The following is a 15,129-nucleotide window of genomic DNA, read 5'->3' as shown; positions in this document are numbered from 1 at the left end:
AAGTAGTTTTATTATGCTGACAGGAGAACTCTCTTCGGTCGGCATAAGGCATCTTCACCAGATGTGCTACAGTGGTGCAGCTGCATCGGTGCAACCGTGCCACTGTAGAGCTTCTAGTGTAAACTAGCTCTCAGTAAGTTTCCCAGACCTGAAAAATTGTGCGTAAGCTCAAAAGCTTGTCTCTCTCACCAACTGAAGTTGTTCCAATAAAAGATATTACCTCACCCACCTTGTGGGAACAGGTAGTTCAGCAGTTCTCAACCTATGGCCCAATCAGCACACAGCTGCAGCCCATGTGACATCCTCAGGGCCATACAGGTAATATATATATATTGTGTGGATGAGACCCACATAACACAGGGAGCTGCATATGCGCCCCACAATGGTAAACAGGTTGAGTACCACTGAATTTATAGGATTCAATGATAGGATACTAATATAGCCCTGCCAAAAATGGGCCACATACTAAAATCAACCAAGACTAAAAACTTTTGCTATGAAATTCAGCATCACAAATCAAATTGGTTAATTTTGTTAATTTCTTTTAAAAAATACAATTTCCTATTAAATTAAATTTAAAAAAAAAATCAAATAATATATATACTATTCCACTATGTCAGTAATATACAGGTTCTTGTAGCTATATGCTACAGTACAATAGAGTGCTCTGATTTAAAATCAGATTTTAATCAATCTGCAAGCAGGAAACTTTGATTTCAATCACTGATTTCAAACTTGTTTTGTATATGTACTTTTTAGTTATTCTCCCAACAGAATACTGATTTTCATTGGTTGATCTGCAACTAAATACAGCCTTTACATTAAGTCTGCTACTTTTTTTTTTGCTAGCCAGGAGGATACACTGTTATCTATAAACACATTTAAGCAATTACAGTGTTTAATTTACATTTTTATTGTTCTAGAAAATGATGAATGATGTATTTCCTATTTACTAGATGATTAATTTTTAACTCATATTTGTGTCAAGTTGTATTTGGATGGAAATTGGAATTCAATTAAAAATGCACAAAAAGAGCATTTAAAAAATAGTTAAATAAGAATATCTTAAATGTGCTGGATACACAAGAAAAGAAATAAGTTTATCAAAATGTTTTTGCATTTAAAACTGATTTAATTAAACAAAAGGAGATATCTGTAGTCTGGGACTTGAACTGATTGTTTCTGTTCATTATATGTATACAGTATTGTTGTAGCTGCATTCGTCCCAGGATAAGAACATAAGAATGGCCATACTGAATCAGACCAATGGTCCATCTAGCCCAGTATCCTGTCTTCCGACAGTGGACAGTGCCAGGTGCCCCAGAGGGAATGAACACAACAGGTAATCATCAAGTGATCCATCCCCTGTCGCTCATTCCCAGCTTCTGGCAAACAGAGGCTAGGGACACCATTCCTGCCTATCCTGGCTAATAGCCATTGATGGACCTATGCTCCATGAATTTATCTAGTTCTTTTTTGAACCTTGGTATGGTCTTGGCCTTCACAGCATCCTCTGGCAAGGAGTTCCACAGGTTGACTGCGTTGTGTGAAGAAATACTTTCTTTTGCTTGTTTTAAACCTGCTGCCTATTAATTTCATTTGGTGACCCCTAGTTCTTGTGTTACGAGAAGTAGTAAACGCTTCCTTATCTACTTTCTCTACACCAGTCATGATTTTATAGACCTCAATCATATCTCCCCTTAGCCGTCTCTTTTCCAAGCTGAAAAATCCAAGTCTTATTAATCTCTCCTCATAAGGAAGCTGTTCTATACCCCTAATCATTTTTGTTGCCCTTTTCTGAACCTTTTCCAATTCCAATACATCTTTTTTGAGATGAGGTGACCACATCTTCACACAGTATTCAAGATGTGGGCGTACCATGGATTTATATATAGAGGCAACATGGTATTTTCTGTCCTATTATCTATCCCTTTCTGAATTATTCCCAGCTTTCTGTTCGCTTTTTTGACTGCCGCTGCACATTGAGTGGATATTTTCAGAGAACTATCCACAATGACTCCAAGATCTCTTTCCTGAGTTGTGCCACAAGACACAAGATGTCGCAGTGTTTCATAGATCAAAATTCAGTCTTTGATGTAGCTGGGAACTGATCCATTAACTGCTTTGAAAATTAGGATCAAATATGACTGGGAACCAGTGGAGGGACACAAACAGAAACCTGATGTGCTTGTAACAGCCTGAGCCATTGAGAAAGTGGGCAGTTGAATTCTATACCAGCTGGAGCTGGTGCATCATCTTCACATTTAGCTTTAGATACAACAAGTTACAGCAACCCCACCTAGAGATGACAAATGCATGGATCATTATGAGCGGGTACTCCTCGAAGAAGAAGCAAAGGAGTTTCCCTTACCAGTTGGGGTGAAAGGCGGCATTTTTGGAGACTAATGCTACTTGGTCATCCAAGCTTAGCAAGGAGTCAGAAAGGGCACTGAGGCATCATACCACCTTGAATTTAGGATGTATGCATTCGATGGAAGGCAGGGACAATGTCTTGGCCAGTTCTTCAGAGTTCCCCCTTCGCAACCAGTACCACTTAGATCTTGCCTGGGTTCAGCTGAGCCAACTGGTCTTCATCCAAGAGCTGATGTCCTGTAGGTATTCAGATTCATTAGCAGTAGCGGTGGCTGTACCAGTTGAGAATGAGATATAGAACTGACTGCCATTGGCATCCCGTTTGCAGCCAAAATCACAGTATCTCACTATCTCTGACACTGGTCTCATGCAAATATTGTAGAGAAGCAGGGATGGTATGGATCCCTGCAAGTGAGGGCCTTCAGAGAGGAGGAGCAGTTACTCATCATCACTTGAGTTATGCTGGAGAGGAATGATTGTAGTGCGGGGCCATCTACTCCTGCTATGTAATGTGTTAGCAATACCAATACTTTGTGGTGCACTGTGTCACAAGGCTGCAAAGAGGTCCAGAAGCGTGAGTGTGCAGATTCTGCCTGTATCCACGACCAAAGGGAGCTTGTCTTCTAGTACAATCTCTGTGCTCCTCCCTGGTCCCAACCCTGATTATGAGGCATGAAGGATATTGGCTGATGTAGCTAGTGCCTATTTTGCTTCAGTCTTCACTACAAAAGTTAATGGCAACCAGATGCTTAACACAATTAATATTAACAGGGGAGAGGAATGCAGGACAAAATAGGGAAAAACACAGGTTAAAGAATATTTAAGTAAGTTTGATGAATTCAAGTCAGCGGGTCCTAACAAGGTTTACCCTATGGTACTAAAAGGGCTACCTGAAAGCAATTTCAGAACCATTAGCGATTATCTTTGAAAGCTTCTGCAGGATGGGTGAGGTCCCAAAGGTCTGGAGAAGGGAAACATAGTACCTATCTTTAAAAGGGGGAACAAACAGGACCTGAAGAATTGTAGACTAGTCAACCTCACTTTGATACGTGGAAAGATACCGGAACAAATGATTAAACAATCAACTTGTAAGCACCTAGAGGATTATCAGGTTGATAGGTAATAGCCAACATTGATTTGTGAAGAAAAAATCATGCCAGCCAATCTAATTTCCTTCTTTGACAAGGTTAGTGGCTTGGTAGACAAGGGGAAGCAGTAGACATGATGTATGTTGATTTTAATATAGCTTTTGATCCAGTTCCACATGAAACTGTCAAAATGAAACTAGGGAAATGTGGTCTAGATGGAATTGTTATAAGATAAGGGCACAGCTTGTTGAAAAACTATACTTAAAGGGTAGTTATCGATGGCTCGCTGTCAAAGTGGGAAGACGTATCAACTGGAGTCCTGGAGGGATTTGTCTCTGGTCCGATACTGTTCAATATTTTAAGTAATGACAGAGAATGGAACTGAGAGTATGCTTATAAAATATGCAGATTACATCATGCTGGGAGGGGTTGCAAACATTTTGGAAGATAGAATTAGAATTTAAAATTACCTTAATAAACTAGAGAATTGGTCAGAAATCAGCAAGATGAAATTCAATAGACAGGTGGAAAGTACTACATTAAGGAAGGGAAAAAAAAAAATCAAATGCACAGCTACATAATGGGGAACAACCTCTTCTTCTTCTTCAAGTAATGGGCCCTACTGTATTCCACTGAGGATGATTAACAAGCAGTACCTAAGCTGGAAAAGGGTGTGAGGATGAGCATGAAATGGTCATGCGGAGAATGGAATTTGTGTTCCTCTGTAGGTGTGTGGGGCTTCAGGAAGAAAACAGTTAAGTGAATGGATTGATTGATGTGAAACTGGGAGATTACCTTTGGTAAGAATTTGGGATGCAGGCTCAGTGAGACTATCTTTTGTGGAAAATTGTGAAAGGCAGATCTGCTATCATAGCTCCGAGTTTGCCAACCCTTCTCACGAAAGTAATACCAACAAGGAAGGAGACTTTCATAGAAAGAAGGGACATAGAGCACAATGTTAACAGTTCAAATGGTTATTTTTTTTCATTAGCATAGCTAGAACTAGTTTCAGGTCCCATTGGGGTGTGATGGGCTGGGGTGGGAAGGTTCTGATGAGACCCTTCCAAAAGCTAGCAGTTAGCAGGTGTGTAAAGACAGAGTGACCCCACGGGAATGTGCTAATTACCGCCAAATGGACTTTCAGAGAGTTGATGGAGAGACCCGATGCCTTCAGGAATAGCACACAGTCTAGGAAGAGGGGGATCCCTGCTGATTCCGGTGAAACTCCGATTTTGTTGGGTCAAGGAGGCAAAGCGCTTCCACTTGCTCCAGTAACAGCACCTGGTGGATTCCTCCCTGCTGCTGGAGAGGATGTCTTGCACAGTTGAAGAACAGATCCGTTCTAATGCAGATACCCATTCAAATACCATGCTCTCAGGTGCAGCAGCGCCTGTGGATTGGGATGCCTGATCTCGCTGTTGCACTGTGTCAGCAAATTAGGGAATGTGTGGATAGGAATTGGTGGACAGGTTTACATGAAATGGAGATTGGAAACCAGAACTGTCTGGACCAGCTGGGGGCGATCAGAATGACCGTTGCTCCATCTCATTGGATCTTGTGCAGTACCCGAAGAACAGTAAAGGAGGGAAAGCATAGCTGATTTGGTCTGACCAGGAGAATAGGAGATCATTGCCCTGAAAGTGGTGGCCGAGACCTCCCTTGGAGCAGTACATGGTGCATTTCCTATTTATATGCGAGGCAAAGAGGTCTCTGATTGGAATCCCACGTTGGGTGAAGATATCACTACCAAACCATGAAGTTCCCACTCATGGTCGATCATAAAATAGAGCAAGTCCGCAAGCACAAGAGGGTCTGATGAGTGATGCATCAATTCCAGAGACTGACTGTTTCTGTGTATAGAGCGGTCGATCTTGTGACCCCCCTATCCCAGTTTGTTGCTGTAGAAAACAGTGGTCATATTGTCTGACATGTGTCGACGATGATCGCCTTTTCCGGGGAGGAGAGGAAGGGAATCCCTATGAATACGTGATGTGGGTCTATCTGAAGGGATGAGAGCAGGGACTCTCAGCATGAGGTCTATGGCGTGATGTTTGGGCGAGTAAACTGTTTGGAGTCACATCTGGAGGCAGCAAAGATGGAGTCGAAAGTGAAAGTGGTCACATATGTATGCAAAACCATGTGGCCAAGGAGGGATAGGTAAGTCCTCACCAATACATAAGGATTGTTGATGATGTGAGTTATGCTTTCTCTAATTGCCTGGAACCTGTCCCTCAGTAGGCAAGCCCGTGTTGTGACTGGTTTTTACTGATGGCGTTTAGCATATTTGGCATATAAATATCTTGCAATACCAGCTACAACAGTGCCATCGAATGCCTATCATCACTTTCAGGTGACGTAAAGAAGGAGACAGCATTATCTCCCGTAAATATAAACAAATTTGTTTATCTTAGCAATTGGCTGAACAAGAAGGAGGACTGAGTGGACTTGTAGGTGCTAAAGTTTTACATTGTTTTGTTTTTGAATGCAGTTATCTAAAACAAATAATTCTACATTTGAAAATTGCGCTTTCATGGTAAAGAGACTGCACTACAGAACTTGTATAAGGTGAACTGAAAAATACTATTTCTTTTGTTTATCTTTTTTACAGTAAAAATATTTGTAAAAAAATATAAAGTGAGCACTGTACACTTTGTATTCTGTGTTGTAATTGAAATCAATATATTTGAAAATGTAAAAAACATTCAAAAATATTTAAATAAATGGTATTCTATTATTGCTTAACAGTGAAATTAAAATGGCAATTGATCACTTCTTTTATCTCATGATTAATCACAATTAATTGTTTTAATCGTTTGACAGCCCTAGTTTTTTACTCACAATATCATGCTGTACCAACTGAAAGGCCTTACAGAAGTCTATTACATCAACACTATTACCTTCATCAGCCAAACTTCTAATCTCATTAATAAAAGATACCAAATTACTGCCACTAAGAAGCCTGATATCCACACATGTGGAATCTCCAGCACTCTTTGCAGGGCCATAAGGCTCTACAGTGGGCAGAGTGTTCTGCCGCTGTAGGCAACATTTTTAGTCAGTTGCTGATTGAATTGACAAGGTGTTGGCCTGCTAAAGATAAATTTGCAATGAAAAGCAGTGATGGATGCTTTTGTGTGGTGTACCTAGTACCTATCCACCTCCCATTGGAGTCTTGCTACTGACCTTAATGAGAGATGGACTGGGCCTCTAAATGATGGGACGAGGATTTCACCGATGTCAGTAACTGGCTATGCCTGGCTGTTACTTTCAGGAGGTGTTTCATGGCATCACATATGGGGAGTAAAATTTATCGAAACCATCATGAAATGTATGTACACTGTACAGAAAACCCATCACACTTAAGGAACAAGAAAACTATCCGGTGATGATTTCCTACAATGTTTGGAATGTGCCTGCAATAAAAATAAAAATGTGCTGCATGAACTGAGAAAATCTGTACGGCCTGGTCTACACTGGGGGGGGGGGTGTAATCAATCTAAGTTACGCAACTTCAGCTACCTGAATAACGTAGCTGAAGTCGACGTACTTAGATCTACTCATCGCGGTGTCTTCACTTCAGTAAGTCGACTGCTGACACTCCCCCGTCGACTCTGGCTGCGCCTCTCGCTCCAGTGGAGTACTGGAGTAGACAGGAGAGCGCTCGGCAGTCTATTTATCACGTCTTCACTAGACCCTGCTGGACCGATCGCTCTGGAGGTAAGTGTAGACATGCCCTAAGTCTCATCGTCATTGATGTTAAACCAAACAGCACTTCCATATGGATGCATCTCAATGCTTCTGGCAAGATAGAGCAGCAATACTTGTTTGGATGTATAGGAGGCGGTCTCAGTGCTTCTGAAAATTCAATTAAGGACCATGCCTTTCATCACCCTTTTATTCCCAGCTCCCACCTGAAGACTCCAAGCACTCTTGCAGAAGCCCAGCACACAATGACAATGCAATGGATCTCAGGGTATCTAAACACCATATTTTAGCCACCCATCCTGCAATGTTAGCAGTGCAAGCATTTAAAAATTTTGGCCTGAATGCTTTTTAGTCCAAGTCTGGTTCCTGACTGCTTAGATGCAGAGTGTTGCATGTATACCGTGAGCTTACGGTGTGGGTCAGCACTGAAAAGTGTCTGTAAAAATGACACTGTACGGGGTCCATGTTCATTTTCTCTCAAATGCCATATTGAATTCACTCAGTGTACAAACAAGAGGGTTTTTTTCCCTCTTTAACTGAAAGCCCTGCTAATTTAGCCTGGCACATGAGACTCAAGATAGATTATTGCTGGTGATGATGCATGAGCCAGAAAGAAAGATTATGCCAGACAAATTTTGCCCTTTTTAACAAACTAAGGAAGTGACAATACAGGTTAACTATAAGATGAAAATATCTTGACAGTGAGGATCTTCCAAGCTAAATGATGGAAGCTACCTGAAATATTTAAAACTGAATAATGCACTAAAAATTTAGGTTAGAAGAAAATGCTGTATTGCCTGCATGATTTATTAGACCTTAGTAGGTCTTTTCCAGTTCTAACTATTATAATTCTGTGATACCATGGGATTTTTTTCCCCTCTTAAATGATACTTGAATTAAACCAAACCATCTGTATTCTCACATCTTCTATATACAATAGGCCACAAAGCTAGAATTTTCAGTTATTTGGTGTACAAGTGGCATCAGTAGTCAGGATCTCCCATTGCCAAAAAATTAATGTTCGCAGGGTCAGGATATCTGGACTCCTGATGCCAATGAGTGAAATATTAATAGTGTTAGTAGCACCATACCTAAATATTATCACAAACAGATGACATCATCAGCACACACACATAATACGGCTGCATTGCAGGAACAGAAATTATATACAAGAGCAAAGATACATTGCCTAAAACTTACTGTGTACAATAGTTCCTCTGGAGTTACTGGGCTGGTGAAAATAGTACGAAGACATCGGAGGCAAGCTTCAATAAACTTCAGTTCTGGTGACAGCAATCCTGTGAATATACATATAGTTTCATTCTTTTTGCTTATTTAAAACACAAGTGTTGTAGAAATAGTTACCAAAGTATATTGCATTAAATGAAAGCCAAGATACCTTGCAATAAGGCTGGGATAATATGGCAGTCTAGTAGAGATTTGACATTGTTTTCTGTACCCATCGCAAGGCTTCCTAGCACTACTGCACATTCAGTTCTCAGTTCCGTGCTGGAGGTTTCTTGCTGAAGCAAATACAGCAACCTGTAAATGGAATTACAGAATAATTCCAGTTATCCAAATGCCCTTTACCCAAAAATCCTAGTTATCCAAATCCCAGTGTGCCCCATATGTAGCCCTATGTTAACCAATCACCTGCTAATAAATTCTCAGTCAACCTGTTAGTGCCTGCTGGCACTAATTAATGGCTTAGTATTTGTATAGCAGCTCAGAAAAATTCAGAATTATGTACACAGTGGTTTTAATACAATTTGGGTGTTTTAATAAACTTAAAGTGCAAAATATTAAGCAAATATCAACATTACTCCCTTCATTCCCCATATTTCTATATTAGTGAGACTGCAGCTCAAAACAGCACTCTGTTCATCCAAATGCCTAGTTATCTGAAACTTCTAGATGTCCCCAGGCCATCTGAATAAATAAGAAAGTGTACTGTATTTACAGAGAAATATTCAGACTGAAGAAAACCATAGCATCACAGCATCGAGTTCAAGTGCAGCCTGCCATGTAAAAAGGATACTGTTCCTACTGGAGGGAATGACGGAATTGAAAGAGGATACAACAAACATCCTACAACAGTCACACAGGTATTTTTACAATAAGTATTACTGTATATGTTAGACTTCTCATTATTACAGAAAGATACCATATTCTGAACCTTCTAGAAAGATAAGAGCACAGTAATGATTGACATCCTAGAAAACTTCCTACTAGATACTGGTACAATCCAAAATTTGAGAGAGAGAGAGAGAATTTTGAAAATTTTATTTAGTTTAAATCAGTGTCCTGATGCCCCATCTTTACATGAACAGACACGATCACTGACAAACAGACAATCTTGACCATGCCTGTAAATAGATTCCCTGTTAAGAGACAATCTATCAATCTGGAATAGAATATTGAGTAACCCACCCCCATCAGCTCTCATTAAAGCAGGTCAATAGTGAGACGTTTGGGGCCCAACTGCTCCTCTCATATAAGCATAGGAACTGAGTCAAAAAAATAATCCATGCACACATCCCTAGCTGGTCAGACAGGTGTCTGCTGTGATCCAGATGAATTGGGATCTTGAGGAGAGGTTTCCCTAGACCAGGTTTCTGGAACGTTCCACCATCTCAGAGACAAATTTGCAATGGTGGGAGTGACCTAATTGAGCAGAGATACCGGGAGGAGAACCCACACTATAAAAGAAAAGATCTGAGAGGAAAGGCCTCAAGATTGCAACTCACCAGGATACTATCAAGCCTGAGAAAAGAAGGGCTTGCTAGATGAAGTACTGGGTCTATACCAAACCTTTGTTTCTCTGTAGTCCACGAGCAGGATAACTTTGTCGAGATGGATTCTTGTGATGGAAATAAGCAGCTGTTTTTCCAGATAATCACAAATCTATGCTGATGGACCAGAGAGAGAGAGAGAGACCTGAACCCCCTTTTATCTGCACTGCTATCAAATGAAGAGACCCACTGCCTGGAGAAATATGTGGATACTCTCTCCTCAGCAGAAGAAAAATCAGCACCTGCTAATATTTTGGAGACATCTCATGGGATTGAAGGAGAAGGTTCACTTACTGAACTTAAGCCTCCCTCACTACAAACCTCAAGTGTCTAAAGTAGGAAGGATGAACTGGGGACACAGAAAAATGGCTCTCTGAGGTCTATGGAGCATACATACAGTAGAACCTCAGCATTACGGACACATTGGGAATGGAGTTTGTCCATAACTCTCAGATATTTGTAACTCTGAACAAAGTGCAATTTGGGCTCCAGATCCAGCAACTGACTCTCCAGGCCAGGTTTCAACAGTAGCTGAGCTCCCTACTCAGCACCGGTATGAGTTTGCAAGTTTGTCCCCGTCCTTACGGGGGTGTGTGTGTATAAACAGCATGTCCCCCTTATGGGGTGGGGCAGGGGTGCTAACAGCCCGTCCCCCTCCCATGGTGGGAGGGGAGAGGTGAAAGCAGTGCAGACCCCAGCGCTGCTCCTGCTCTGTTGGCTCCTGCTGCCTTGAGCTAGCAGCTCCAGGGTCTTGCTGTAAGTGGCTACCCCGTGTGCAGGGGTAGGGACAGGCAGCCCAGATGTGTCCATCTCCAAGATGCAATACAGGCACAGTACAATATTTGCTTTCCCCCCCCTTTTTTGGGGGGGGGGCAGGGGGTTCTCTGCTGCTGCCTGATTGGTTACTTCCAGTTTCACTTGGTGTCCGGTTGACTGGTCAGTCCATAACTCTGGTGTTTGTATCTTTGAGATTCTACTGTAGTCCTTTTTCTAGATCTCTTGGATTAAGATGACGTGCTCTATTCAGTAACATACGCGTCATGAATCAGATGTAAATTGTTGTGAGGAGTCTAAAAAGAACAACACTTTCCTTCTCCTCCAGTATAACAAACACCCTTCTTGGAGGATTCTGACTTTTAGCTTAATCTCTTTTCCTGGTGTGGGGACCTGAGGCAGGAAGAGGGAAAGAGAAATGGGAGGAATGATATCTGAAGGTATCAACTGCCAGGTGGGTCAGGACTTGAGCCTTTTTACGAGATCGCACACTGACCAGGCCTAGCTTCCTCCTTCCAAATCATTTACTGTGCTACATCAGACTATGGAGGCTGGGAGGGTAAATAGCAAGTATTTTAGCGACTAGCAATGGTCTTCCCTCAGAAAACTCACAAATACAGAGAACATCCCTAAACCCAACCCCACACAACAGTGTTCGGACATCCTGAATCCTGCAGGGATTATGCTTCAGACAGAGGGCAGCTCAGGCCTCATCTCCAGCCTATAGCAGTGCCCACTGTCACCCTTTACGAGGAGTCCGTATAGACCCAGGGTCCAGGCTTGTCCAAGGCAGGGGGAAGCCCAATCCCTTGCAGTCAGGGGAGTAGGCACTATTACAAAGAACGAGCTGCATTTCCTGCTCTGAGTCAACGCCTCAGCTAATGAGTTGGGGGTCAAGAGTCTACTCGGTGAGGAATCTGGGAGGAGAGAGTACAGTGGAAAAGACTAGCTGTCAAGCCTGCTGAAACAGGCTGAGAGCACAGCCTGCTCCCCCTGAGACAGCACATTGGGCTTGTGACACAACTCACAGCTTATATAAGGGGAGCAGTGAGATCCCAAAACTTCTAACCAATGAACTGCCTCCACGAGTTCCTGTGGGGCACCTAACCCTTTAATTTGTTCCAGTGTACAAGAATGTAGTAACACATTCTCATCTTCACTGCACAGAACTTCATGCAGAAACCAATGGAGTTACTCTTGATTTATACCAATGTAAATTAAGATCAGAGCCAATAGGTTTTGGAGGGAGGCTCTCAAAGAGCACTTTTAAACCTTTCAGATGATTAATATACTCTAATAAAGGCCTTAATACACATTTGTTTATGCATGTGGTCACTACAGGGCACAGTTAGCAGTGTTTGGGTGCCTTATCTGTGTGTTTGGATACCTCAGTGTGTTTGGATTTCTAAGTTAAGGTTAAACTCTAAATGCCTGGATTTGTAATGCTTATTTTGGGGATAATTACACCATTCCTTAATAATTTTACTGCTAGAGCTCGAATATGTACTCTCAACCTTAACTCTAGCTTAACTTTTTGTTTTTTTGTCTTGAGAGACCATGTGGGTGGACCAATTTGTTGGTGACAGAGACAAGCTTTCAAGCTTACAGAGAGCTCTTCTTCAGGTCTGGGAAAGGAACTCCCAGCATCACAGCAAAATGCAAGGTGGAAAAGATTGTTTAAAAAATAGTTCACACATGTTGTAAGGAACTATACAAAGTAGAGTGGCTCATTAACAGCTCTGCAGTCATAGGACAAAAAAAAGGAAAGGGGGGTTAGTGGTTTACAGATTGTTGTAGTAAGCCATAAATACAGTGTCTCTGTTTCAGTCCACGATTTTTGGTGCCTAGCAACGTAATGAATTTAGACTCCGAGGCTCATCTTTTCAAAGTGTTATGCAGGTTTCCTTTGAGGATGAGGAATGATAGGTCAGATACAGAGTGATCACTTTGTGAAATGTGTTTATGCATAGCTGGTACAGTGTTTTTATCTTTTATCATTTGCCTATGAGAGTTCATTCGCGAGATTGTCTGCTTTCACCACATAGTTATTGGTGTATTTAGTGCACTGGATGAGGTATACCACATGTAATAAGCATGTGCAGGATCCACAGCTCTTGAAAGGTGTGTTGTGGGAGGTGTTGATTATTCTATCACTGAAGATATGTCTGCAGATTTTGCATCTGTTCTGGCAGGGTCTGGTGCCACTTTAAGGTGGTGCATCCTGGTCTGTGGGGAGCTTGTTTACTGATGAGTTTAGAGAGGTTGTGGGAGTTGTTTGAAGGTCAGAACAGGAGGTGTTCAGGAAAGATTTCTTTCATGATGGGGCCCCCATTGAGTTTGGGTTGTAGTTTGAGGATACCCTGTATGGGAACTAGCGTGGGCTGGTAAGTGACAACTAAGGGTGTGCAGTCAGCATGGGTTTTATTTCAGTATTGAAGGAGGTTCTCTTAAGGTATCTGGGTTGCCTGTTCCATGATATGATCTCCTTCTCTGGTGGTGTGTCCTTGTTTGGTGAAGGTGGTTTTAAATGAGTTATGGTGTATATCCTGGACTTTTCTTCAGAGCATATTCTGTCGTATTTGAGTGCCTGGATGTAGATAACAGATTTCATGGTGTGTTTTGGGTGGTTACTAAAATCTATGAAGGTAGAGGTGGAGGTCCATGGGTTTCTTGTATATGATTGTCTGTAGGGTTACATTGCTGAAGCTGAGTGTGGTATCCAGGAAGTTGATGCTCATGTGGGAGTGTTCCAGAGAGAGTTTAATGGACAGGTGGTGGCTGTTGAAATCTACAAGGAAGTTTAAGCCATATATCCAGAGGATTAAAATATCCTTGATATATCTCAGGCATTTCATTTATTTTGTGGTGCATTTGTCCAGAAATTCTTCTTCCAGGTGGCCGAAGAAGTTGTTGGCATATTGGTAAGCCACATTACTAACCATGGCTGGTCCCATGGTTTCGACAAAGTGTTTGTCATTGGATGTAAAACTGTTATGGGTGAGGATGAAGTGGATGAGTTTGGCAATGTGTTTGGGGTTGATATCTGAGGGTTGTCCATTGTCTTGTAAATATATTTGAGGCGGGCAGCTATGCAGTCATTGTGGTATATAGGGAAGTGACATCCATGATGGCGAGGATGATGTTTAGAGGGAGGTTGTTAATATTGTGGAGTTTGTGGAGGAAGTTAGTTGTGTCCTGGAGGAAGCCAGCCCTTTGTGTGGTGAGTGGTTCAGTAAGAGTGCCATGGCCAGATATGATGGATCTGCCTGGGTTCCCTTGTTTGTGTATCTTGGGAAGCCTGTAGAAGGTCCTTGGGGTGGGTTCATGCAAAACCCTTTCAACAGATGAGCCTGGGAGCTTAAATTGCTAGACACTAAAAATCATGGTCCTAATACAGACACTGGATTTATGGCTTATTACAATAGGTGGACATTCTGATGGATATGACAATCTACCAAGACCTTTGGCAGGAAGAGAGGATGGGTATGTAATGTGACCTTGTCACTGCAGAAGGTAGTGTAAGGTGGGTCAGCCATGCGCAGTCCAATTTTTCTACCCTTCTGGCCACGGTGATGGCTATCAGGAATGAGATCTTGAGGGAGGAATAAAGGAACGAGCAAGGGGCCATAGGTTTGAAAGGAAAGTTTTTTAAGGCATTCAGGACTAAGTCAAGGTCCCAATGGATTGTGGGATTCCAGACATGAGGAAACAAGTTAGATAGACCCTTAAAGAATCTAGTCATGATAGGGTGAGCAAAAATTGAGAAACCCTTGACAGGCAAATGGAAAGCCATGATAGCTGCCAGGTGCACCTTGAAAGAACTCATAGACAGACGCTATATTTTTAATTCCGACAGGTAATAAAGGATCGTTGAGAGAGGAGTTTCAGAAGTGAATAAGGAATGATGAGAACACCAGAAAAGGAAGTGTTTCCACTTCTGCAGGTAAGTCTTACGTGTGAAAGGCGTCCGACTATTCAAAAGTATGGACTGGATCTCAACAGAGCTGTGTGATTCTAAATTAGGGAATTGAGGAGCCAGGCTGCCATGAGGTCCAGACATATGGTTGGGGCGGCTCATGGTGCTCGAGTTGTGTGTCAGGGGGTCTGATCTGAGCAGGAGGTGTCAAGGTATCAATACAGAAAAGTGGGATAGATCCGAGTACCACATTTGTCTGTGCCAAGATGGGTCTATTAAGATGACCCTTGCTTACTCCTGCTTCTGTCTGATTAATGTCCTGAGGATTATAGGAGTTGGTGGATAGGCACAGAAAAGAATATAGGGCCAGGAAACTAGAAGGCTATCTTATAAAAAGTTGTGGCCACATCCCCCTTTGGAGTAGGAGATTTGTTATTGGTCAGGGTTGCAGAGAGGTCCATTAAGGGGAGGCCCCATGCTT

The 15,129-nt window shown here is 42.1% G+C and overlaps 1 protein-coding gene across 5 annotated transcripts in view; it reads right to left on the bottom strand.

Moving 5' to 3' along the window:
* Positions 1-15,129, bottom strand: part of ARMC8 (armadillo repeat containing 8) — a 181,132-nt gene that overhangs the window by 106,245 nt on the left and 59,758 nt on the right. For all 5 annotated transcript variants that reach the window (XM_084640229.1, XM_084640230.1, XM_084640231.1 and 2 more), the window contains 2 exons: positions 8,566-8,708; positions 8,367-8,464 (listed from right to left, as the gene is read on the bottom strand). In XM_084640229.1, coding sequence (XP_084496355.1) covers positions 8,367-8,464; positions 8,566-8,708 — 241 coding nt within the window. The remainder of the gene's footprint in view (positions 1-8,366; positions 8,465-8,565; positions 8,709-15,129) is intronic.

This window comes from Lepidochelys olivacea, assembly GCF_965140295.1.
Source record: "Lepidochelys olivacea isolate rLepOli2 genome assembly, chromosome: 9".
NCBI lineage: Eukaryota > Metazoa > Chordata > Testudines > Cheloniidae > Lepidochelys > Lepidochelys olivacea.
This window is presented reverse-complemented; position numbering and strand designations above follow the sequence as displayed.